The 27638-nt window shown below is 44.5% G+C and overlaps 1 protein-coding gene across 1 annotated transcript; it reads right to left on the bottom strand.

Annotated features, from left to right (window-relative positions):
• Positions 1–5418: 5418 nt before the first annotated feature.
• On the bottom strand, positions 5419–26515 carry ctsz (cathepsin Z). Its single transcript, XM_033042018.1, has 6 exons — positions 26290–26515; positions 17615–17778; positions 13074–13253; positions 11505–11655; positions 8669–8834; positions 5419–5999 (listed from the first exon to the last, which is right to left on the bottom strand). Exons 1-6 carry the CDS (start codon positions 26391–26393, stop codon positions 5889–5891), a joined length of 876 nt encoding a protein of 291 aa, XP_032897909.1. The 5' UTR covers positions 26394–26515; the 3' UTR covers positions 5419–5888.
• Positions 26516–27638: the final 1123 nt, after the last annotated feature.

Below are 27638 nucleotides of genomic sequence, written 5' to 3'. Positions count from 1 at the left end.
CGAATGATTGGGCTTACATTTTTTTGAAAATAAATTATCCAGTTTGATTTGCAAACTCAGTGGGTCTTATAATCCAGATCATTTGACTCAACTGCTCATCCTGGCCATGGGGCATTGATTCAGGTGGCATTCAGGTTGAGAAAGACATTTTTAGAAGAGGAGATTCCACTTTACATTATAGAGCTGTGAACTCTATATTCACAGACACAAAATGTTTGGAGTATCTCAGTGGGACAGGCAGCATCTCTGGAGAGAACGAATGGGTGACGTTTTGGGCCGGGATCCTTTTCAGATTCTTGGTTCTAATAATAGGCTGTCCTTCTGCCCTGTTAGATACCTTTGATCAATTTGTTCCCACATTTAGACAGGTACATTGATAGGATAGGTTTGGAGGGTTATGGACCAAATGCAGGCAGGTAGGAGTAGTGTAGCTGGGACATGTTGGCCAGTGTGGGAAAGTTGGGCCAAAGGGCCTGTTTCCACACTGTATCACTCAATGATTCTATTTGCTTCATCAGTCAGTCCATCTCTATAATTATAAAAATCTGATCTTGGATGTGTGTGTGTGTGTGTGTGTGTGTGTGTATAATCACATCTGCTTGGAAAAAAACGACGCTCGAACGGTAACATTTTTACATATTCCTGTAGAGTTTTATCCCGTGGAGTCCAAAATCGTCTTATCTGAAAAATGTATGCTTTATTTCTCGAGTTATTTATGAAAATATTTACAAATCTGAAATATCTTTAAAAATAAATGAGCTGATGAAGTCACAATGGGTCTGCTCCGCGCTGCTTTCCAGGCGCTGCGAGTAACGTCACCCCCCCCCCCCCCCCCCCCGACTCGCAGTCCTTTGGTCGCCGCCCGCTCGCCGTGACCCTGCTTGGCTGGCCGTCCACCCCACCTGTCTCTGCCCTCTCCCTGTCTCAAAAAGACGCCGCAAATCGGAAACCCCAGCTCCAAAAGCAGCAAACTCCCCTCGCCCTGTCTCTGCCCCCTCCCTGTCCCTGGAGCCTGCAGCAAGGGAGTATTGCGTTCAGGAACCAGCCCTCCCCTGTGACGACCCCGCCCCCCCCGGGTTCTGGATTGAAGCCGCTGAACACGCAGTCCTTTGGTTGATGCCCGCCACGCTCCCCACTCCCCTCCTCCTCTCCCCCCCCTCTCCTTTCCCCTCCACATCCTCCTCTCCCCCCTCCTCCTCTCTCCCCTTCTCTTCCTTTCCCCCCTCCTCTTCCTTTCCCTCCCTCATCTTCCTTTCCTCTCCTCATCTTCCTTTCCCCCCTCCTCCTCCTCTCCCCCCCTCCTCCTCTCCCCACCTCCTCCTCCTCTCCCTCCTCCTCCTCTCCTCCTCTCCTGCAGGTCCAGAACCAGAGTATCATAGGTGCAAAGATGATTTCCAAAATTTAGATTGATGATCCTTGTGGATCTCCTGCTGGGAATGTAGGTGTTTTTTTTTAATGTCATGAGAATAGTCGTAAAATAACCCCATGGCTCCATTTTGTAATAGTTAGGAAGGGATTATCAAAGGCTTGGTGTCTGTCTGCTTTGGATGAGAGGGGTTTACATTAAAAGGTCCTTCATACTACAGCTGCTGGCTTTCATGTCACGCTGCTAATTTAATGGCTGAAAATAAAGGCCACGTTAGTTCCTCAAATTGAAGCTTTCGCCTTAATTAGTAGATGAGGATTGTCCAAATACATTTTCTTGTCACAGACTCCCACTTGGCTCTTTATGTTCTGTGTTTGTAAAGTCATTGCTGCCCCTTCACTGCAGTCAAATAACTTACCCAGATCTTCAGATTTTTGTTTGTAACTAATAGACAGAGGAATTAAAAAAAGACAATCTGAATTTAATTTTAGGTCTCCATGTAGTTGTGAGAAGTAAATGTAATCGCTAATTCCTAGAGACTTCTGAATAACTTCAGGGTGTGGTCCGCTCAGTTGAAAATGACAGCTTCTGTCTCAATGGCGTGTGAATGACTTCCATGTAATACATGCAACCTGAACCTCACCACAAAAAGTTAAACTTCTGCGTTTCACCTAATGCCAAACTGACAAAATTTTCCAGCGGAAGTGAAACAGATTTTGCTGACAGCTGTGTTTAAATATAATTATGTCCAGGAAATAATGCTACTGGAAACCCCCATTCTTTGGCTCTTACCAATTAACTGACATCTTTAGCTTTTCAATTGCACTGTCTGGTTTCCTAAAGGGGAAGCTTCAAAACTCCATTCTGACAGGGGCCAATAATAGGTGCAGGAGTAGGCCATTCAGCCCAGCACCGCCATTTAATGTGATCATCCGCAATCAGTACCCCGTTCCTGTCTTCTCCACATATCTCCTGACTCCACTATCTTTAAGAGCCCTATCTAGCTCTCTCGTGAAAGCATCCAGAGAACCGGCCTCTGAGGCAGAGAATTCCACAGATTCACAACTCTCTGAGAGAAAAAGTGTTTCCTCGTCTCCGTTCGAAATGGCCAACCCCTTATTCTTAAACTGTGTGTGGCCCCTAGTTCTGGACTCCCCCAACATCGGGAACATGTTTCCTGCCTCTAGCGTGTCCAAACCCTTAGTGATCTTATATGTTTCAATAAGATTCCCGCTCATCCTTCTAAACTCCAGAGTGTACAAGCCCAGCCGCTCCATTCTCTCAGCATATGAGAGTCCCTCCATCCCAGGAATTAACCTCGTAAACCTACGCTGCACTCCCTCAATAATAGAATAATAAATAAGGAGGAAAAGCTGAAATATAAACTGAAAATGCTGGGAAAAGTTAGCAAGTCATTCAGCATCCGTGGAGGGAGAAACCATTCATGTCTAACCAGCAGAGGAGTTTGGATACTCTGTCTTTCTGTGTATCTGGGCTGCCACTTTGTTCTTGCCATTTCTCCCTCCCTTTTTCCTTCATTTGGATATTATGGCCTGCTGGATACATCCCATATGACCCGACTATGCAACATCACCCAGAATTCACAACATTAGCAACACACTACACAGGGAAGAGAGCTTAACATCTCACCCAAGATAGACACAAAAAGCTGGAATAACTCAGCGGGTCAGGCAGCATCTCTGGAGAGAAGGAATGGGTGACCTTTCAGGTCGAGACCCCTATCTTCGGTTTAAACCAGCATCTGCAGTTCCTTCTTACACTTAACATCTCACCCTATTGCCGACATTCCCCTTATTCTACCCATTGCCCTCCCCACCTTCTCTGCCACTTAGACTAACTTTCTTTCTTTCTGAAAAGCATATAAGCTACAGGAGTTGGAAATCTGTAATGAATAAAAGGGAAAATGCTGGAAATACTCGGCAGATGAGGCTGGAAATATTCAATGTGTTCCACAGATGAGACTGACCTGCTGAGTATTTCCGGCATTTTATTTTGATTTCTCTCTTTGTCACTTCATATGAAGAGTCTTTAACCTGGAACATTAGCTGTTTCTCTTTCCACAGATGCTGCCTGAGCTGCTTACTTTTTCATCATTTTCTGTTTGTATTGAGGGAGCTAGATAGACCTCTGTGACATCTCACCTTTATGGAAAGTGGGCAGGAAGTAATGTGGTAGAGGATGTCAAGAAGAGAGTGAGTCAGGAAGAATGCTAGAGGAGTTTCGAAGACTATGGAGGCAGTGGAAACTTTGGGGGATTGAGGGATGATCTGTAGCAACAGGCCTCAAAAATGCAGAGGTTTATGTAATTGGTCAATGCTCATAGTCCCATCTCTGGCCGACCATACATTGGTGCTGCAAGAGCTGACAATTACTTCAACTTGTGGTCTTAGATTCATAGAAAGATACAGTGTGGAAACAGGCCCTTCAACCCAACCTGCCCACACCGGCCAATATGTCCCAGCTACACTGGTCCCACCTGCCCGCATTTGGCCCATATCCCTCCAAATTGTCCATGTACCCGTCTAAATGTTTCTGAAACGTTCGGATAGTCCCTACTTCAACTATCATCTCTGGCAGCTTGTTTTGTACACCCACCACCCTTTGTCTTCTGATCTTTTCAGCAAATGGTCTTCCCACTAAACCTTTGAACCACTCTAAAGAATGGAATTGGTTACAAAGCAAAGGGGACTACAGAGGCATGAGGGAGGAGCTGGTCAAAGTTAACTGGAAAGAGACCCTAGAAGGGATGGTGGTGGAACAGCAATGGCAGGAATTTCTGGGAATAAACCGGAAGATGCAGGATCTTCTCAATAATTAAATTGACCCTTTCAATCCCCAAGGATTCAGGTCATAAGGAATAGGAGTAGAATCAGGCCATTTGGCCCATCAAGTCTACGCCATTCAATCATGGCTGTTCTATCTCTCCCTCCTAACCCCATTCTCCTGCCTTCTCCCCATAACCCCTGACACCTGTACTAATCAAGAATTTATCTATCTCTGCCTTAAAAATATCCACTGAATTGGCTTGCACAGATTCACCACGCTCTGACTAAATACATTTCTCTTCATCTCCTTCCGAAAAGAACATTCTTTAATTCTGAGGCTATGACCTCTATGTTCTAGACTCTCTCACTAATGGCCACATCCACTCATCCAAGCCTTTCACTATTCTGTATGTTTTGAAGTACCCCCTCATTCATCTAAACTCCAGCAAGCCCAGTGCATGCCCAGTGCCGACAAACGCTCATCATAGGTTAACCTACTCATTCCTGGGATCATTCTTGTAAACCTCCTCTGGACCCTCTCCAGAGCCAGCACATCCTTCCTCAGATATGGTGCCCAAAATTGCTCACAATATGCCAAATGCAGTCTTATCAACAGCCTCAACATTACATACCTGTTTTTGTATACAAGCCCTCTTGAAATAAATGCTACCAGAGTCAGGGGATATGGAGAGAAGGCAGGAACGGGGTACTGATTGGGGATGATCAGCCATTATCACATTGAATGTTGGTGCTGGCTTGAAGGGCCGAATGGCCTACTCCTGCACCTATTGTCTATCTATTGTCATTGAGTTTGCTTTCATTACTACTGATTTGACTTGCAGATTAACTTTTTGGGAATCCTGCACCAGCACTACTAAGTCCTTTTCCAACTCTGATTTCTGGATTCTCACCCCATTTAGAAAATAGTCTACGCTTTTATTCCTTCTACCAAAATGTATGGCTCCACACTTTTCTACACTATATTCCATCTGCCACTTCTCTGCCCACTCTCCCAACCTGTCCAAGCCCTTCTGCAGAGTCCCTGCTTTCACTACACTACCTGCCCCTCCACCTATTTTCATATCATCCACAAACTTTGCCACAACGCCTTCAATCCCCTCGTCCAAATCATTAATATACAACGCGAAGAGTGGCGGCCCCAGCACCGACCCTTGCGGAACAGTAATACTGTACAGGGGATGTTGTGTTGCTGTCATCTTTTCTGCAAGGTACATTGAGATTAAATACAAACGAGACGGACTCCACTTTAAAGGGTTGTTCTATTTTATAGAGTAGTTGTAGGATCTTTGAACCAAACATCATATTCTCATAGACACAAAAAGCTGGAGTAACTCAGCGGGACAGGCAGCATCCCTGGAGAGAAGGAATGGGTGACGTTTCGGGTTGCGTCTGATGAAGGGTCTCGACCCGAAACGTCACCCATTCCTTCTCTCCAGAGATGCTGCCTGTCCCGCTGAGTTACTCCAGCATTTTGTGTCTATCTTCGGTTTAAACCAGCATCTGCAGTTCCTTCTTACATCATATTCTCATAGTTTCCCTTTGTACTGTTTCATCTTTATTATTTAAAAATCACTCTGCACTCAATGCAGCTTGCATAGTACTAGCACAGCTTGGAAAATTATCTATACACCACATTTGATAATGACTGTAAAAATATATATTTAAAAGCAGTAGAGTAGTCGATTTGCAGTTTGTACCATGCCAAACCCACTCTGCTACAAAATAGCATCTCCATAGATGCAGTCCTCTTCTATTGCCAGGTTGTACAAGTTTCCTTTTCCTCCTTTGTAGGCGCTGGTGACGATCCGCAGCCAACCGCTCTCCCCCTGAAACAGTAACGAAACGTTAATCATAGTGGAGGACAGCTAGCACTCAACCTTACAACTGTATTTAGGAAATAGGTTAACTAGGGAGGCTCCCTAATGCTGACCAAACCTGCAGAATCCAAGTCAAACGACTGAGAAATTTATGCTGTAGGAAGGAACTGCAGATGCTGGTTTCAACCGAAGATAGACACAAAAAGCTGGAGTAACTCAGCGGGTCAGTCAGCATCTCTGGAGAAAAGTAATAGGTGGATGTTTCGGTTTGAGACACTTCTTCAGACTGAGAGCAAGGGGAAATTTATGCTACTGGCAGGTGCAAGGGTTAAATATGTGCACCAAAATGTAGCCTTTATGCAAACAGGGCAAAGTGAGGGTCAGAGCTGACAGCTTAAATATTCCATGATACAGGTGCGATGGGCAAGACAGAGGTGGAGGAAAGAGAAGAGTTGAAATTGCATTTTTGATTGAGGAGAAGATCATGGCAATAATCTGAAATGAAATTACTGAGGAATCATCCAGCAAGGCTTTATGGATGGAGCTGAGAGATAGGAGGGGAAGATCATTGTACTCTTGTACATAGTCAATGGGAATTAGAGAACTAATACACAGAGGGATTTCAGAGAGTTGCAAGAACAACAATATTGTCATGTTAGTGGATATTATTTTTGTAATGTAGACTGGGACTGCTGTAGTGTTCAGGGCTTAGATGGGATAGAATTTGGTGAATGTGTTCAGGAGAGTTCAGGCATTTTATTGAGGGACCTGAGGGAGAGGACAAAGTTTGACCGACTCTTGGGAAATAGGGCAAGTGACTGAGGTCTTAGTGGATGAGCACTTTGGGACCGGTGACCATAGTTCTATTAGTTTTAAGGTGGTTATAGAGCAGGATAGAACTGACACACTAAATAAAGTGCTATTTTGGGTGCATTTTGTGTATTTTGACGATTTTGGAGAGGAGTTTACAAAAGTTGGAGTTAGTTGTTTGTGAGCAGAAGGACGTCCAACAAGTGGGTGGCTTTTAAAAGTGTGACAGTGAGAGTTCAAGGTCTGAGTGTTACTGTTAGAGTGTAGTGCAAGGCTTGCAGCAACAGGGAACCCTAGATGATGGAATGTGGAGGCTCTAGGTCAAACACAAGCAGTGAATTCCAGGAGGACTATAGGGGATGTAGGAGTATGGGAAGGAAATCTAAAAGGGAGCAAGAGCCCTATCCAGCAGATGGGATTAAAGAGAATACAAAGAGATTTTACGTATATTAAGGGAAACAAATATCTGGGTGAGAATAGAGCCCCTCAAAGACTGTGTGTGGAGCTGCACATGGGCTAGGCCCTCAATGAACATTTCTCTTCAGCTTTTTTGTACCATGGAGAAATACATGAAGACCAGGGAAAGTTGGGATAGTCTGCATTACAGTTGAGGTGGTGCTGGTCAACTTAAAACATACAAAGATAGGTAAATTGCCAGGGCCTGTTCAGGTGTATCCAAGAACACTGTAGGAAGCTGGAGGCAAATAGGTGGAAGACCAGGCTGAGATAAATACATTACCATTAACCGTGGGTGAGCTGCCAGAAGAATAGAAACCCATCCAAGGCATGCACCTGTCTAAATGTTTCTTAAATGTTGCGATAGTACCTGCGTCAACTACCTCTTCTGCTCGTTCAATACACCTATCACCGTTTGTGTAAAAGTTAGCCCTCAGGTTCCCCCCCTCACCTTAAACCCATGTGTACTGGTTCTCAATTCCCCTACTCTGGGCAAGAGACTGTGCATTTACCTAGTCTATTCCTCTCATGATTTTGTACACCTCTATAAGATCACCCCTTATCCTCCTGCACTCTAAGGAATAAAGCCCTAGCCTGCTCAACCTCTCTCTGTAGCTCAGGTCCTCAAGTCCTTGCAACATCCTCATAAATCTTCTCTGCAGCCTTTCCAGCTTAACGACACATTTCTTGTAACACGGTGCCTCATCAACATCTTTTATTACTGCAACATGATCTTCCAATTTCTATACTCAACACTCTGGCTGATGAAGGCCAATATACAGAAAGCCTTTTTGACCACCCTATCTACCTGCAACACTACCTTCAAGGAACTATGTACCTGGACTCCTCGATCCCTCTGCTCTACAACACTGTTAGAGGAATATTGGCCAAATTGAACTTATTCAGATGGACATCTAGATCCAAGATATTGGGCCGAAGGATCCGTTTCTGTGTAGCACAACTCATATGAAGGGAGATGAATACCTGCACCTCGACATTTGTGTCCGTGGACCTGGGTCTGTGAGCTGCACCAGATTCACCACCTGAAATTTCCTCTTGCATCCAAACAGAAAGAACACTTTATTTTCCTGCACCGTGTCCACTTCACACCCTGCCCTCTCCACTGACTGTCTGGTCATAAGGTCATAAGGAGAAGAATTAGGCCACTCGGCCCATCAAGTCTACTCCGCCGATCATGGCTGATCTATCTCTCCCTTCTAACCCCATTCTCCTGCCTTCGCCCCATAACCCCGGACCCCCGTACTAATCAAGAATTTATCGATCCCTGCCTTAAAAATATCTACTGACTTGGCCTCCACAGAATCCCAGAATCAGATTCACCACCCTCTGACTAAAGAACCGACCAAAACAAACAAACCAAACCAGGGATGACGACTGTGGGCTGCACTTACCCACGGTGCACCCCAGGAATTGCGCACAATCCAGTATTCAGTTCCATCCTCGTCCACATCCCAGCCTGCCACCGACACAATGTGGTTTATGCTTGACTGCAAGTGGAACTCAGAGTACACTCCCCCGCTGTAGGCGTCCAGCTTTTCCGTAGCCATAATGCCACAGCTATAAGGAATTAAATGAAAATGTTCACCAAACATAGACAACTCAAACAGTCTGAACCCTTAAATAAACATAGGATAAAAATATACACGTATTAAACAGCAGGGCACAGCCACCAGGATAGCTGTGTGTTTAAGAAGGAACTGCAGATGCTGGAAAATCGAAGGTAGACAAAAGTGCTGGAGAAACTCAATGGGTGTGGCAGCATCCATGGAGTCTGAAGAAGGGTTTCAGCCCGAAACGTTGCCTATTCTCTTCGCTCCATAGATGCTGCCGCACCCGCTGACTTTGTCCAGCACTTTTGTCCACTAGGATAGCTAATTAGGTTTGTGTTAAAACTGTCTGTCTTCCAGGTGCCAAAGTGTGATGTCTTCAAGTCACTCCAGCGTCTCATTCTTAGTGATGCGAATTGGTTAGACTAACCAAAGTCATGCCTGCCCTCAAATAATTCTAAAATAACCCACGGCACACTCAAAATAAGTGTTTTTAACCTTAAGGAATAACCAAAAATCAGTTTGTTTTATTCCCTCATTAATTTTGCATTTACTGGGTGCACAGTGTCAGGTCATGTTACAACTGTGCAAGTTGTTGGTGAGACCACTTATGGAGTATTGCGTGCAGTTCTGCTCGCCCAACTAGAGGAAAGGTGTTTTTAAGATGGAAAGATTTACGTCATCGGGATTGCATGGTTTGCGTTTTAAGAGACTGGGACTTTTTTCCCTGAAACATGGGAATTTAAGGGATGACCTTATAGAGCTTTATAAAATAATGAGGGATATAGGTTGGGTGGATGGTCACATACTCTCTCACAGGGTGGGGAAGTCTGTATCTAAAGGGCATAGATTTAAGTTGAGAGGGGAAAGATTTAAAAGAGACCCGAGAGGCAACTTTTTCCACACAGGTCATAGGTACGTGCAATGAGCTGCCAGAAGCAGCTAAAGAGATGAGTACAATTACAATGTTTAAAAGTAATTTAGATAGGTACATGGATAATAAAAGTTTAGAGGGATATGCACCAAATGGAGTTGGCTCAGGTGGCCATCTTGGTCAGCAAAGCCAAGTTGGACCAAAGGGCCTATTTTGATGCTATATACATTTATGAATCAAATATAGTATATTCAACAGTCTTATAATGACCACAAATCAGAAGTGAAAAACACAAAGTGCTGGAGGAACTCAGTGGGTCAGGCAGCATTCCCTTTCTTTCGTACCCTTCCACCTACATCCCATCCTCTGGTCTCCCATATTTCATGCCTCTTCTCACAGCCTTGTGTCTCCTTTTCATTTCTGGCCTTTGATCACTCATCTACCAATCAACCCCTCTCACCTGTATCCACTTATCACTTGCCTGGCTTTCTTCTGCCCTCACCCCTCTTCCAGCTTTTGTCACCCCTCTTGTCACCTGTCCATGTCCTCCAGAGAAGCCTGCTGACTCGCTAAGTTCCTCCAGCATTGTGTGTTCTGCTCCAGACTCGGACATCTGTAGTTCCTTGTATCGACACATTAGAAGTAGATCTCTGCTTGTGCCACTTGGGCCATTGTGTTGTTATGTAGGGTTTAGCAAGCTGTAATGCTGAACTTTCTCTAAAGGAAGCAATATTCCTTGTTTCACTCAATAGATAAGATGTCAAAAACCCCCCATCAAAGATGTCTTCCAAAAGCAGACTGGGCGATCGTCTCGCGGAACACCTTCACTCAGCCCGCCTGAACCTACCTGATCCCCCAGTTGCCGGACACTTTAATTCTCCTTTCCATTCCTACACAGACCTTTCTGTCCTAGGTCTCCTCCATTGTCAGATTGAGGCTAAACGCAGACTGGAGGAACAGCATTTCATATTTCGCTTGGGCAGCTTACAGCCAGTGGTATGAATATTGATTTCTCTCACTTCAGGTAGCCCCGGCACTCCCTCTCTGTCCCCCCCCCACCCAAGTCGCACCAGCTTCTCGTTTTCACCCAACAAACAGCTAACAACGGCCTGTTTCCTTTATCCGTTACTTTTTCGCATATCTTTCATTCGTTGTTCTTTATCTCTCCATATCACCGTCTATATCTCTCGTTTCCCTTATCCCTAACCAGTCTGAAGAAGGGTCTCGACCTGAGACGTTACCCATTCCTTCTCTCCAGAGATGCTGCCTGTCCCGCTGAGTTACTCCAAATTTTTGCGCCTATCTTCGGTTTAAACCAGCATCTGCAGTTCCTTCTTACACATTGTACATGTTGGAGTTTAGAAAGAAGCAGACAATTACAAGATAGATGATCCTGGAGGGTCTTGACAGAATGAATGTGGAGAGATGTTTCCACTTGTGGGAAAAAACTAGGGTTCACTGAATAAAGAGACAATATTACCCATTTAAGGCAGAAACTAAGCTATTTTCTCAGGGGGTGTGAGTCTTTGAAACTCTCCCTCTCAGTCTTGGAATTTAAGTCAGTGAATATTTTTAAGGCAGAAGCAGATGAATTATTGATAATCGGGGGTGGAAGGGAAGGGGTGAAAGGATACTGGGATAAGGCTACAATCAGATCCACCATGATCGTATTGAATGGCAGGGCAGGCGTGGAGCTGAGTGGCCAACTTTGGGTATCGTTTATATCTGCTCACACATTCAGCAGTCTGCTGTTCTCCATTTTGATACCAGGATATTAAAAGATGAAGAGCCTTGCCAAATACACACCTGATTGGACCATTGGCATAGATCTCTGCCATCATCTTCTCTCGGCCATTGACAATGCCGTAGTCGCCCACCTTCCACATCGTGTAATTCTTGATTATATGGCAAGCTCCAAAAGTTGTACAAGTGCCGCACTGGTTAAATAGCAAGCAGCCTAAAAGACAAAAGGAAAATGTAATTGAATTGAATACTTTATTGTCACGTGTGAGAAGTCAGAGTGAAATTCTTTGCTTGTATACCCCTGGTATGCAAAGAGTCACCACGTAAAGGGCGCTTAAATTGTTACAGAATATTCCGCGTGTTCTCCCCCCCCCCCCTGTGCCAGGTCCTCCTTTGTTCCCGGTGGCGCAACTTCCGATTCCGTTCGACGTGCGGTCCGTCGACCCAGGCCCCGGCCATGGGACTCCGCTGCCTCCCGTGCGCGTTCGGCCGCCCTCGTTCCCGTCCGCTCTCTGACATTCCGAGCATTTTGACGGAGCCGAATTAGCTCGGAGCTTGGCAGGATTGGCCGTCGGCCGCGCCTTCAGGGCCTTCAGAGCGGCATCGAGATCGCGGCTTCTCAATACAGGCCTCTGGCCGCGCCCGGCAGGAAGCCCATCAAGCGTATCGACCACTTGCTCATTAAAGTTTTTCTTTCCTTGATGCCATGTTTATAGCAATTATTTCCAATTGTAGAAACAATGAAGTGGCAACTGTGAAGTGATTCATTATTTAAAGCAAATTAAGCAAGTGGCGGCAGTGATAAAAAAAAAAGGTAATAATGGTAAAAACCTCTCCTCTTGCGGCAAACTAAATACGATAAACCAGAGAGAAACTTCAACTGCAAGGCAATCTACAGATGTAAGGAGAATGGTTAAACACAAGATGGAGACCAGCTGAATGACAGTGAGATTGTTAAATGAAGAGAGGTTTGGGGAAGCTCAGGCACTGCATAAATACCAGCACAGATCAAGATGCCAATCACCCTTCATCTGTACTGCAGTTCTATAAGCTCCATACAAGTACTTCATGAAATGGGTTCATTAAGGCACCTAACATGGGTAAACTTAAAAACAAACCGCTAGAGGAACTCTGCAGGTCAAGCAGCATCTGTGGAAACAAACAGATCGTTGATGCTTCAGATTGGACTCTGTAGCAGGCTCTCTGTCTGAAATGTTGACCATGCCTCTCCCTCCACCAATGCTGATCGGCCCGCTGAGTTCTTCCAGTTTGTTTTTGCTCCCGATTCCAATATCTGCAGCCTCCATGGTTTCCACCTTAAAGAGGTGACATACTGTGTATTCTAGGACATCTCAGCTATCTGTAACAGAATGTCAAGGGGAGGAAGAAACTGCAGATGTTGGTTTATACTGAAGATAGACACAAAGTGCTGGAGTCAAAGTGGTCAAAGAGGTAGGAGTGAAAGTGTTCAAGAAGGAACTGCAGATGCTGGAAGATCGAAGGTACACAAAAATGCTGGAGAAACTCAGCAGGTGCAGCAGCATCTATGGAGCGAAGGAAATAGGCGACTTTTCGGGCCGAAACCCTTCTTCAGACTGATTAAGTGTAGTAGACTGTAGGAGTGAAAGTTACCTTGGTCCTTGGCCTGGTAATTATTGCAGGTCTCATCTGGGATTCCGTGCGTGTTGGCATATTTCCACACCCCATAGTGATCGCCACCCTCACAGGACCCAGCGTTGGCACAGTCGATGACATTCTGCACCGACAGGTAAGCTGATGGCCAGGCACCTTTGCGCTTTATATTAATCCTATCTGGAAAAGGAATCATCTGTTAGGCAGTCATGAACTGGTTGACGAGCCTTGTGCCTACCTGGTTCAGTCTGATGGACTTGAACTTACATCTACCAAGTGCAGAGGGATTTCACTTCAAGAGGTTTGCAGGAAATGGATTTAGACAGCAGCATGCAGTGTTCAGTTGCTGGCATCAATCCACACTACAAATGTGCCCCATCACAGCACCAAGCCATCTTTGCTCGCTACCAAACCCCGCAGAGCTTGAAGCACTGCTTGACCACAAGGCATCAATCTTCCACAGCTGGAAGGCAGTTGAGACCAAATTCTAAATTGGTCAACAGGCTGTAAATACCTAGCAGTACCAAACCGAGGGAAACAAATTGAAAAATGGGTGCTTGCTACCACAGGCTGCACAAGAGCCATCCAAAAGTAAACCTCATCCTCTATGCATCTCATAATTCGTGAAAATATCCTCAATAAATACCATATGTTTGATTCATAAAGATATTCTCTCTATCGTACAATTGTCATGGCCTGCGTTTGGGCCAGAGCGCAGGGGATAAAGCTCGCCGCTCAGTTGTTGACAACCTCCTGGAGAACTGTGACATACTATGTATGCAAGAGACATTCTTAGCGAAGCAAGACTTGGACAAACTCAATTCTCTCAATGACAACTTTCATGGGGCTGGGGAGTCTACAACTGACCTTGGCATGGGAATAGTCAGAGGTAGGATACCAGGTGGTGTGGCTATTCTATGGAACAAGAAGCTTGACTCATCAGTAAATGTGATTCGGCTTGATGTTGACTGGTGCATTGCCATACACTTTACTCACAACGACAAGGAATTTGTTATCCTGAATGTATATACACCCTATGAATGCCATCAGAATGAGGATGAATATTTAAATAGACTTGCTTTCATCTATTCTTTCATTCAAAACAATAATTATTGTAGTGTATATGTCATTGGGGATATGAATGCAGATATCTCAGATAGGAACTCATTATTTGCCAATCATATGGCTCAGTTCTGTCAAGATAATAATTTAATATTGTCAAGCAAAGTGCTTTTACCTACAGATAGATATGCTTATATTAGTGAGGCCTGGCACACCACATCATGGCTGGACCACTGTATTAGTACAGCTGATGCACATGCCTCATTGGGGTGTATGAGCATTCTGTACGGGGCAGCAATGACTGATCATATACCTGTTGCTATGACAATAAATGTTGAACACATACCTGTGGCATCCAGGGATAGAAATAGCTTTAATACAGAAAAACTGGTCAACGCTTACAAAGGAAGACATCCTAGCATATTATGCCCATACAGATAAATCCTTAAGCAATATTCATCTACCTAAAGATGCAATAATATGTAGTAATGTTAATTGTAAAGATATGAAGCATAGGAGAGATATCTGCTCCATGTATAATGATATAGTAAGCGCCTTATATCTAGGCAGTAAGCACTACTGCAAGCATAAAAATAAGATACATAACATCAGACCTGGCTGGAATAAGTATGTAGCTGAGTATCATACTGAAGCCCGTGAAGCCACCAAATCATGGGCTACGGCAGGTAGACCCAGACAGGGGCTTGTGTTTGAGCACAAGAAGCTCACTAGGTATAAGTATGCTGTTCGCTTCATCTGTAAAAATGAGCAAGCTATGAGGGCTGATTCCATGGCTAAGAAGCTGCTAAGTAACATTGTTACAGATTTTTGGAAGGAAGTGAGAGCTCTTAGCAGTTGCAAAACATCTCTACCATGACTGTAGATGGAATCTCCGGAATAGCTAATATCGCAGAGTTATGGCGACAACATTATAGCACTTTATTCAACTGTGTCCAAGGTGACTTGTATAGGGTGGACAATATTGAGAGTAATGACTCGATGGTGATTATGTCACATGAGGTGCATCATGCCATGAACAAGCTGTCCAACAACAAAGCAAGTGGCTTGGATCATATCTCTGCTGAACATCTTAAGTATGCGAGTATGAGGATAGCTCCTCTCCTAGCTACTTGTTTTACTGGCTTTATGATTCATGGCTTGTTACCAGACTCAATGTTGTCTGTCCTGTTAGTGCCGGTCATTAAGGACAAAGCTGGTAAAGTAGGCAGCCTAAATAATTACAGGCCCATAGCTTTAGCCAGCATATTGTCAAAAGCCTTAGAAAGAGTTCTGCTGGATAGAATAAATGAGTTTGTTAACTCCACAGATAACCAGTTTGGCTTTAAAGCTAAACATGGCACTGACTTATGCATATATGCCCTAAAGGAGATTGTAAACAAATATAGAGGCAAAAACTCTTCAATCCTTATATGCTTTATTGATGCTTCCAAAGCGTTTGACCGTGTTAATCACAGAAAGCTGTTTGGTAAAATGAGTCAAAGAGGGGTGCCTGAATACATTGTTAGAATTCTGGCCTACAGGCATGCCCACCAGACTATGCAAATAAAATGGGGCAATAGGATCTCAGCCCCATTTGGGGTTAGCAATGGTGTTAGACAAGGGGGATTAATCTATATATTGACGATCTGTCTAAACAATTGAAAGCCTGTAACACTGGGTGCGTGATTGGTAATATTTTAGTGAACCATATTATGTATGCAGATGATCTTGTGGTCTTTACTCCATCTAGCGCTGGTCTCCAGCAGCTCCTTACTATATGTTCTGTGTATGGTGTGGAACATGACATTAAATATAATGCTAGCAAGAGTGCTGTTATGGTCTGTAGAACCAAAGAGGATAAATGCCTAAAATATCCTGATTTTAAATTGTCTGACAACAATCTTAGTGTCTGTAATAAGATAAAATATCTAGGGCATATTATTACAGAACAAATGACAGATGATGAGGCTATTTATAGGCAACGACGCATGCTGTATGCACAGGCGAATATCCTCTTGCGTAAATTTGGTGCGTGCAGATGTGGTGAAGATGTCGCTATTTAGAGCATACTGCACACCACTCCACACTGCGCACCTGTGGTCGAACTATTTAAAGACAAGTATGCAGAGACTAAAGGTGGCATATAACTATGCCATGAGAACACTGCTGAGGCAACCTAGATGGTGTAGTGCCAGTAATATGTTTGTGGCTGCAGGAGTCAGTACTTTAGAAGCTATCGTAAGACACCACATGTATAAATTCATTTGCAGGATAAATGACTCTAAAAATGTGCTTATTGTGGCCTTGACAAACATAAGGGTTAGCACTACACGCTACGAATCCCAGCTGTGGAGACACCGGTATTGTTGTCTCGTTGTAGGACATTGATCATCTTTTAATCTGGATTTTTAACTTAACTATTGTGGGGTTTAAAAAATATATAAATTATGATGTTTTTATGTGATATACCATGATTTTATATATATTTATGATATTTGATATGCAATGCATTTTTAATGTAATGTTGCCCCTTGTCTGGACCTTGAGTCCATAATAAAGTTTATTTTAATTATCATTATTATTATATCATCTTTATCACATTTCAACAACCAGTTAATTTATTGGTCTTCAAAAATTGCAATACTTTGGTGTTCATTGATTTTAAAATATGAATAAACCATGAAGCACAAAGCCCACGCCATTAGTTGGGTCATGGCTAAGCCACATCTCTCTTCACACAACTGTAACCCTGTCACAAATTAATCTAGCTTCACAAAACAATATCATTTCTCAAGAGTTCCAATTATTTAAATGTTCCAGCCCCCCCCCCCCCCCCCCCCTCATTTTTATTAGATTACTGAATAGTCCTCTCATAAACCACGGGTGTAGTCCCAATCTACCTTGTGGTGGCCCTTGCACTTTTCTTTTGATCTGTACTTTCTCTGTAACTCCACTATGTATTGTACTTGTGTACCACACTCATGTTTAGGTATGATTTGACTGGCACACAAAGTTAATTATATCTTGGTCCGTGTGAAAATGATAGCCAATACCAAGCCAAATACCATCCAGCTGTGTAAATATATCGCCATTCCATCACCATCGTTGGGTCAACGTTCATCCTGGAACACTCGCTTACAACATTGTGGCCATTACACACCTCAAGGACCATTAGGAACAGGCAATTAAGTGCTGCTTCAGCCTATGAAGCTCATATTCCTTGGATGAATAAAACAGATATAATTCAGGAGGACAATAAATGGCATCTCGTGCATTTATTAAGCCTATGCTCAACTGTTTAAGATACTGGGAGTGGCAACTTTTCCTGCACAATGTCCTCTGAAATGCTTCCAGATATTTCACATTCCCAGTTTTCTCCACCCACGATTCCCACACTAGCATTAATCACTCGTTTCTATGGGACATTGACTCAGTATATTCAGGGATTGTTAGAGGGTGTTTCTGTACCCTTCATATACCTGCCATGGCACTGGTGCTCCCGTGAGCCCAGCAAGAGCCACAGTACTGTGGAATGTGCTGGTTTCTGGTGGTGCTGACAAAGTTTGTGCCATTGATGTTACGCCAGTCCCAGGCCTTTGGTAGTGCAGCGACAGGCAGGTGTTCATGAGGCCGAGGGTAAGATCTGCGGGAGAAGAACAAACAACAGCTCACAGATCTTTATTCATCAGTGCTGTAACCGGATAACATATTGCAAACCAACTTTGTCACAACAGATTCCCATAGGGAAAAGGAAATGCCATTGTTACCCAAAGAGACCAACAAATGTTCCAATAAATGCAGACTGGTTGAGGCCAGAGGCTACTACGATACGATGTGCAGGAAGGAACTGCAGTTGCTGGTTTGCACCGAAGATAGACTCAAAATACTGGAGTAACTCAGCATGACAGGCAGCATCTCTGGAGCGAAGGAATGGGTGACTTTTCAGGTCGAGAAAGTTCTTCCAGAGATATAGAAAGGTAAGGTGTGAAAACGAGAGATAAAAGGGGACGATGATCACGGACAATGTTTAATGTATCATTGTTAGATATGGGGAAGGTGGATCCGTTCTACATTTTCCTTGATCAGCATCCCCTTTGAGCTCACATTTTCATACCTTACCCTTCCATATCTCTATGTTTCCCTCTCCCCTGACAGTGAAGAAGGGTCTCAATCCAAAACGTCACCCATTCCTTCTCTCCAGAGATGCTGCCTGTCCCGCTGAGTTCCTACGGTACTATGACAACTGTATCCAATTGATGCTCTGAGACAGGTATCTTAGTTGATGAGAAGGGATGTTAAAGTCGTTCCTGGGGTGTGGTCTGGATTTGTTAAGCTTCCCGTTGCAAAATGCACAAGTTCAGGATAATTGTATCGTACAGCTACCCTGTACTAAGAAGTTCCCACATGGCTTCCAATCTCCAGTTGGTCACTTGTCAACAGTTCAACAGCTTCACTTTCAATGGCCGACCTCAGTTCAGAAGAAACAATTCTGGAACTTAAATTGAAAGGCCCTAACACAGTAGGGTCTTTCAACAAACGCAACCAGATCTCGGAGTTGAATCACCATGAATAAATGCAGAATCAGCAAAGGGAAAGGGGATGGGTGGGGGGAAAGAAGTTATATGATAGTGTGAAAAATATACATCTTCTAGATGCGCTGGGACACATCCTCAGTGATGTGATCTGGTGATGGGGTGTTTTGGGTCTCACAACATCAGACACCCTCGCCCAGGCGACTCAGCCGGGGTTGATCAGGCCCCGACTTGCGTCCCAGCAGCAACCGCCCATGGATCAGCCATCTTAATAACTACTCTGCAGGGGTTGGGAGATTCTAATAACAATCATTCTTGCCCTCCATCCAAAAAAACCCAACACCGTGCATGGTAAAAAGTGATACCAGTCAGCTAAAGCAGGGGTCCAGGGAGTTATCATTGGTTATTGAATTTGGACACAGCAATGAAGCAACGCTACAAATGAAAGCCCTGCCTGGTCCAGAGCCAAGTGACTGAATGAAAGTAGTTGTCAATTTCCTTCTATAATAGTGTAGTCAATTAACATGCAGTCAACAAAAAGATCCCTATGGCCATTCCAAATCTGGAAAGATTTATTTAGGAAAAAATATGGAAATACTCAGGTCTGACAGGATCATTGAAGGGAAGCAGAACCAAATCACAAGTCAGTAACCTTTAACATAACAAGGGTTTTTTATTTTAAACAAGCATGGTCATGCGGTCTTTTTCAGAGTACACTTAACGGCCAGCTCTTCAAGATTACCGAACTTGGTCCTATAAACAAAGCTGAAGACAAGCATCTTCATTTTAATCATTTCAAAATATTCAGTGTGCAGCTCTTCTGAAATTTGCCTTCTGACTACATATGGTGGGTGTCCATTATACCTTGTGTCTTTGACATTGAAACTTCTAGTTCTCATATGCAAACTCGGCAGAGGTTGTGAATTAGGTCGTGAAAGTGGGACAGGCCCTTAACATTTCCTCCTATACCTCAGTACATTAGTCCCCACACGACCATATTTTCCACCCAATGCCTCAATTATTGGATGGCAATCTTGATAATAGTTTGATTTTGCTATTATAAAAGATCAGCCCACCTTTGCTTCTTTAATGCACTAGAACATGAAAGGAGGCCGAGTAATAACCCCAGATTTACTCAGGTAAATGTGGTCTTCTGATATCTGACCTTATTTTCCCTGACATTTAAAATATTTTCCCACTTTTGGATTGACAATTCCATTGGATGGCTTCCAGTACATTCAAAGCAGCAATTCAGCATCACCTCAACCTGATTCTACTTTGGAACCAGAGCTTTAGCAACATATAAACTGTAGTTATCTTTGTCCTGTGCAGTGGATGACATTTTTTTTTAATTGCTCAATTTCATCTCAACATACTTCGGAATCTTGCAAACAAGATCATATGTTGGCTTGTGCATTTAATAACTTGCCTGGCCATACACAAAGGCACAGTGTCAGTGCAGATCTTTTTACAAGACACAGTTTTGTCTGACTTCTACTTCCAAGATCTAAATTGACTGAAATTTTCCACAGTTTATGATTGAAATAATCATGCAACTTGTATACCATTTCAATAATCACAACTTGTTTTGTATTCCATAGCAACAGATTCAACAAAATAAATTTGTTTCTGAATCCAGTTTGTTAGAAGAATGGTTTCCAAATTTTTGCACGTGGTATAATTTGAAGAGTCAGAGTCATACAGCATGGAATCAGGTCCTTCGGCCCAACCTGCCCATGCCCATCAAGATGCCCCAGGTAAACTAATCCCACTTGCCAGCATTTGGCCATATCCCTGTAGTCTTTTAAATGTTGTTATGCTACCTGGCTGAACAACCTCCTATAGCAGCACGTTCCGTATACCCACCACCCTCTGAATGAAAAGGTTGCTCCTCAGGTTCTTATTAAATCTTGCCCCTCTCACCAATTTCCATCATGTTGTTTGCTCTGAAAACATTTCCATGTGATCTATCTATAAATAGCATGCATCTGTCTGAAAATCTTTGTGGATATAACTAATAAATCTCCGCAAAGACCGCTCCCTCCGCAACTCCCTTGTCAATTCTTACCTTCCCTCCCGTACCACCCCCTCCCCGGGCACTTTCCGTTGCAACCGCAAGAAATGCAACACCTGTCCCTTCACCTCCCCCCTCGACTCCATTCAAGGACCCAAGCAGTCGTTCCAGGTGTGACAAAGGTTCACCTGTATCTCCTCCAACCTCATCTACTGCATCCGCTGCTCTAGATGTCAGCTGATTTACATCGGGGAGACTAAGCGGAGGTTGGGCGATCGTTTCGCCGAACACCTCCGCTCAGTCCGCAATAACCTACCTGAACTCCCGGTGGCTCAGCACTTCAACTCCCCCTCCCATTCCCAATCCGACCTCTCTGTCCTGGGTCTCCTCCATTGCCAGAGTGAGCAACACCGGAAATTGGAGGAACAGCACCTCATATTCCGCTTGGGTTGCTGGCGTCCGGATGGCATGAACGTTGAATTCTCGCAGTTTTGCTAGCCCTTGCTGTCTCCTCCCCTTCCTTAACCCTCGAGCTGTCTCCTCCCATCCCCCCGCCCTCGGGCTCCTCCTCCTCCCTTTTTCCTTCCTTCTCCCCCCCACCCCCCATCAGTCTGAAGAAGGGTTTCGGCCCAAAACGTCGCCTATTTCCTTCGCTCCATAGATGCTGCTGCACCCGCTGAGTTTCTCCAGCATTTTTGTGTACCTTCGATCTTCCAGCATCTGCAGTTCCTTCTGGAACACATTGTTGTTTGTCTAACTGCAATTGCTCAGAATAATCTTGCATGAGGCCTGATTTACATAACGAACTGTTCATTCATACTGAATTCCAGTCAATAACTACTTTTCCCCTGCCTCCACTATTCTATTCTTTTACACCCGCTGAAATGCATGTGCGCACTTGTGTGTTCTTTATTTCAAAATCGATAGTGAAATGTGTGTAAAAGAACTGATAGTAGGTGCAGAACAGATTTATTTAACACACAATTATGTCAATGTTATGTACATTGACACCAACAGTTAGCTCAAGAACCCATTCATGATTTCAATGATAGGTCATGAAGCCATTAGAATATAAAAGAGCTGCTATGATCAGCAATTAATACCGATCCCACACTACCCTTGGAAGGTGCTAAATTTGCTTTGAACCAAATAGACCCCCAACTAACAGCTTATTGGCCATTTTTAACTGCAGAATAGGCCCGATGTGTTCCTCCCCTACCCGCTGTCAGTGAAATAATTACATTCTTGTGCATTGAAACTAGCTTTTTATTTCAAGCTACTTTTATTAAAACCACTGAGTTCAAAGCCATTGTAACATTAACCATGGGAGCCTGTGGGACTTAACATCGTGGAGCTGGTGGTCCCTTTGCCAAGGATCAACCTCGGATGCTCCAACCGCGGGAGCCTGCGGGACTTAACATCGCGGAGCTCGTGGTCCCTGGTTAGGGACCGACTTCGGGAGCTTCAACCGCAAGAGCTTCGATCGCCCCGACTGCGGATGGTTCGACTGCCCCGACCGCGGGAGAATAAAGAGGGAAGAAGATTAAACTTTATTGCCTTCCATTATAGTGACGAATGTGGGGAATCCACTGTGGTGGATGTTTATGTTAACTTTTATGTAGTTGTGTGTCTTGTTGCATTTTTTAGTATGGCTGTATGGTAAATCGAATCTCACTGTACCTTAACCTTTGAACTAATTCATCAGTAAAGTCATGGATGTTAAACAATGCTGTCAAGCAGCACTTAATAGCTCTGTCTGCAGTTTGTTGGATGACTCGGAGATAGCTAGATTCTTGATTAGTACAGGTGTCAGGGGGTTATGGGGAGAAGGCAGGAGAATGGAGTTAGGAGGAAGAGATAGATCAGCCATGATTGAATGGCAGAGTAGACTTGATGGGCCTAATTCTACTCCTATTCCTCAAGACCTTATGACCATTCAAATCCACTCATTTATAGCCCTAGAGCCAAATTCCAGTTGAGGTGAGAGTAATTAATTTGACCAAGTATGGTGTCAAGTTGCCCAGGTTTAACTAAAGTCAACAGGAATGTTGGGACAATGCCTCAATAACTAGAGCCACGTGTTGCGCAAAGGAAGATGGCTGTAGTTGGATGTCGATTGCCCCGCTCACAAAGGCATCAGCACAAGAGTTCTTGTCCAAGCATCTGCAACTGCTTCAACGACCCTCCATCCAGCACAACGTACAAGCTCATTCACAGCTCAACAAGTGAAGCAGCCCACATCATCATGCAGCAAGACCCTGACAACATTCAGGCTGATAAGCGGCAAGTAATACAAGTGGCAATGGTCATCTACCAACATGGAGGAGTCTAAAATGTGCCTTGAACATTTAGTAGCATTATCACTGATATTGTGGAAGAAGCCATTGACTAGAAGCTTAACAAAACCAATCCCCTATCCAACACATTTGGAAAGAGTTAAAAATCTAATTCAAACATGAAAAACAATTATAATGGCAATAACATTATATTCATCTTTTTTTTTATTTTATTTTTTATTTATTTATTTATATAGCACATTTTTAGTCAACTTGCATTGACCCCAAAGTGCTTCACATAATTACATCCACTCTATGCTGATCATGTCATTGAATGCCATTCAATATACATGATCATACTAGATGTACTGACATAAAGATGAGGAGACAGGGATAATGTATCCTGCCTTTTACCTCTGTACACTGTGGAATTGCAGCTAACTTCAGTGCCATGTGTGGCCAGGGGCAAGATGAGCTGTTTCACCACCACAACCCTCCACACTGTGGCCAGCCAGTGGTTCTCTGTTGAACTGTTGGAGAGCAACGCAACCCAGTGCTTCTCTCGGCCATTGCTGGACACTGAGACAGCAGAGGTTGAGTGGATCAGATCCACCCACTTTCATAGCGAGACTTCCTCAACAATAACCTTAAAGTTTGTCAACTCCAAAACAGATAAATAAAAGAACGTGAAAGCCTGGAGTGTACTTTTAAGACAATCCAGGACTACCAGCTGGTGAGATCTGAAATCCAACTTCCCTTGACGACCATGTGTATTAACTTAGTGCAGTGGTGAACCCCCGAGAAATACATCTTCATGGTCCACATTCAATTAGCCCAAAGAGTCCAAATAGCAGACTAATGGGATCCTCAGCAAAGAGCAAAACTTTCCCCATACTCTTCAGCTTACACCAACTCTCCTCACCACAGTCCCCATCAATATAGTGCGTAAGAAAGAACTGCAGATTGAAGAAGGGTCTCAACCCGAAACATCGCCCATTCCTTCTCTCCAGAGATGCTGCCTCACCCACTGAGTTACTCCAGCATTTTGTGTCTACGGCATCAATATAGGTTCCCATCAATAATGGACAGGCAGATGGAATACAGTACAACTCCGTTAATCTGGCACCCTCGGGACATTTGGCAGTGCCACACAAGTACATTTTCCAAACCATTGGGTGTTAAACACAACTCTATTTTTGCCTTTTTTTTTTGTTGCAAATACCACAGAATAATTCCATTAATTTTCCAGTGAACTAGGGGAGTGTGGGAACGGCGGTCCCGATGAGTCAGACATAAAACCATTGAGACAATGGGTCATCAGATTATTGGAGGTTTACAGTTTAATACAGAAAAATATTAAGTGTTGCACTTTAAAAATGGCAGACTATTTCTTTATAAAATGGTGAGCGTTTGTATGGTGTTGATATCCAAAGGAACTTGAAGATAGGCACAAAAAGCTGGAGTAACTCAGTGGGTCAGACAGCATCACTGGAGAATAGGAATAGGTGACGTTTCGGGACAAACCCCTTCCCCAGGAACTTGAATGCACAAATCAGCAAAAGTTAATTGGAGCAAGCAATTCTCAAAGCAATAAATGCGTGAAGCTTTTCCTCAAAGGAATTTTAGTTACAAGAGTGAAGGCATCTTGCTGCAATTACTCACCTCTGATGAAACCCTCATATTACGTGCAGGTCTGGTCCCCCTACCCAAAGAAGCCAGGTAACGTGAATCTAGTAGTTGGGCTAAACACTAGTGAAGGTAGCTGAAGGTAGGTAGATCACCTGACCAAGGTGGGGTGCAGAGGGAAGGGAGGGCATTACAGAGGCTCTGCCTGTAATCTTCCGACCGTCATTGGACTCAGGTGGTGCCCATGGACTGGGGATTCCAGAGGGAACAGGTAAATCCAGTAACTAACTACACGCTGTGGTGGTGGAAACATTGTGAGAAAAGACCTAGAAATTATAACTGCAACATAATTAATCGAAATTTGGAAAAATGTGAAAGAAGGAACTGCAGATGCTGGGTCGGGTCTGAAGAAGGGTCTCGACCCGAAACGTCACCCATTCCTTCTCTCCAGAGATGCTGCCTGTCCCGCTGAGTTACTCCAGCTTTTTTTGTCTATCTTTGGGGAAATGTGGATTGATTAGGAAATACCACGGAAGATCGATAAGGGAAATGCAGTTGATCTCAAAGGGCATCCGATGTGGCACCACTTAATATGATTGTCATCGTTAAAGTATCGGAATTTTTTAAAAAGGGGCTTTAACTGTGAAAAAAAATCGCTATAGGAAATCGACTTTAACTTGGAAGACAGAACCAAAATGCTGGTGTAACTCAGCGGGTCTGGCAGCGTCTCTGGAGAGAAGGAATGGGTGAAGTTTCTTCAGAATTTGAACTTCATCGCTTCTCCCGACACTGCCCGGCCTGGTTAGTCGGTGAAGGTGCAGGGTTCAAATCGCTGACTGGTAAATTCAGGGGCCAGAGTTCAAAACCTACCCGGGCGTTTGTGAAATTTAAATTCATTAAAAAAAAAAAACTTGCATTAGTCGTCAGTAATGGCCGCAATAATTAAAAAAAATCAAACGACGTGGCTGTAGCGGAGTTTATGGCTGGAGTGGAAACGGGACGCGGGTCTCGACCCGAAACGTCACCCATTCCTTCTCTCCAGAGATGCTGCCTGTCCCGCTGAGTTACGCCAGCATTTTGTATCTGTTAAATCATCGGTTTAAACCAGCATCTGCAGTTCCTTCCCACACACTGGGCTGCGGGGACCGGGACACACTGTCTGGGTGGATGACCGCCGCCGATGGCCTGGCCTGGCCGACTGCCCCCAACACATTGCAAACGCACCCAGCCTTACTTAGTTACTGCTTCTCATGGGGATTTTCAACATCGCCAGACTTGTGTTTGCCCCCGATGCGGTCCTTGCCTGGGATTAAAAACTTGGAAGTTCCTGGCAGGTTGGGAGCAATCTCTTAATAGCTTGAGCTTGATAGCTCAAGGCTAACAAAATCAAGCATATGGGGAGAAAAGCAGGAACGGGGTACTGATTTTGGATGATCAGCTTTAATGGCGGTACAGGCTCGAAGGGCCGAATGGGTTGGTTACTCCTGCAATTGTTTTCTATGTTTCTAATCACTGCCCAGCAGCGGGGCCCTGGCCACGGCCCCGGCTCCAGGAGGGGAATCCTCCCCTGCGGCCTCTTCTCACCACAACAAACTAAACCCGTTTCTGTTGTGTGAGAGGCAACCAGCCAAGCCCGCTAACCGGCCGGCGGAGAGGATCCCGATCCCGGGGCTTGCCCTCGCACCTCACCCCTCGTGGTCTCTTACCTCACCCCTGGTGTCCGCTTGCCCGGCTTGTGGCAGGGCTGCCTGAGGTGGCGGGATGGCGAGACGCAGCCCAGGAGGCAGAGAGCGAGCAGCCAGCGAAGCATGGTCCCGGTCTGTCTGACCGACTGAACCGCAGTGGTTGCTACAGCGAGCGCTCGCCGATGGAGTGGAGGTGGAGCCGGATTAGAGGAAATGTTTCACCCGGGTCGTCCCTTCAGCTCACGTGAGGACGTCCAGTCCCAGTGGGAGTCTGAGTCAGTTGTTTGTCATATCTCCTGGTGAAGCCTGAGTCAGTTGTTTGCCCCGTTTCCTTTATCATCGTCACTTGATTTTTGCATTTCTTTCATTCATTTGTTCTATATCTCTCTACATCGCCGTCTATATATCTCGTTTCCCTTTCCCCTGACTCTAACGTCTGAAGAAGGGTCTCGACCCGAAACGCCACCTATTTCTTTTCTCCAGAGATGCTGCCTGTCCCGCTGATGTACTCCAGCTTTTTGGGTCTATATTCGGTTATTTGTCACAACTCCTGGCCAAGGGGAGGTGAGCCACATTGTCCACAACATGTGCTCAGCAAAGATCCTTGCTATAGGATCTTTGGTGCTCAGTTCCGTGACCTTTGGACAAACTCCTTGAGCATCCTCTCGTGGTCAAGAAGCAAAATAACTATTTTTCCTTCCCCCAATCTGTAAAAACAGGTGTTGTAACTCTGAAAATAGGCACAAAATGCTGGTGTAACTCAGCGGGTCGGGGACCATCTCTGGAGAAAAGGAATGGGTGATGTTTCGGGTCGAGACCCTTCTTCAGGCTCTGCAATGAGATTTGAAAGTGTTGGTAACACTCAGCAGTTGCCTGGTCCGTGGAAGTGGTCCCATCGTTTCTGTTTGTATCCAAGAATTCAATTATATGTAACCGCTGGTTAATTTTGACAATTAAACATTTTGCAAGAACCATTTCCTGGAATTCATACAGTCCCCACCCGAAACTCCACATCAAGAGGAGTCAGAAACTGGATCAACACAGGATTATGTCTTTTAAAACTGGAAGAGTAATTGCGACGCAGAAAGTAGGAAACACCCTGATCGTGCACAGAAGGCAGTGGAGGCCAATTCACTGGATGTTTTCAAGAGAGAGTTAGATTTAGCTCTAAGGGCTAACTGAATCAATGGATATGGGGTGGGGGGGGGGGGGGGGGGGGGTGGGAGCAGGAACAGGGTACCGATTCCGGATGATCAGCCATGATCATATTGAATGGCGGCGCTGGCTCGAAAGGCCTGCACCTATTTTCTATATTTCTATTATCCATTACACAACAGCAAGATGAAGCCATTCGGTCCTTCCAACTTCCA

The sequence above is a fragment of the Amblyraja radiata genome, chromosome 23 (assembly GCF_010909765.2).
Source record: "Amblyraja radiata isolate CabotCenter1 chromosome 23, sAmbRad1.1.pri, whole genome shotgun sequence".
Lineage (NCBI taxonomy): Eukaryota > Metazoa > Chordata > Chondrichthyes > Rajiformes > Rajidae > Amblyraja > Amblyraja radiata.
The sequence above is the reverse complement of the archived record's forward strand: the minus strand, read 5'-3'. Positions and strand labels throughout refer to the sequence as shown.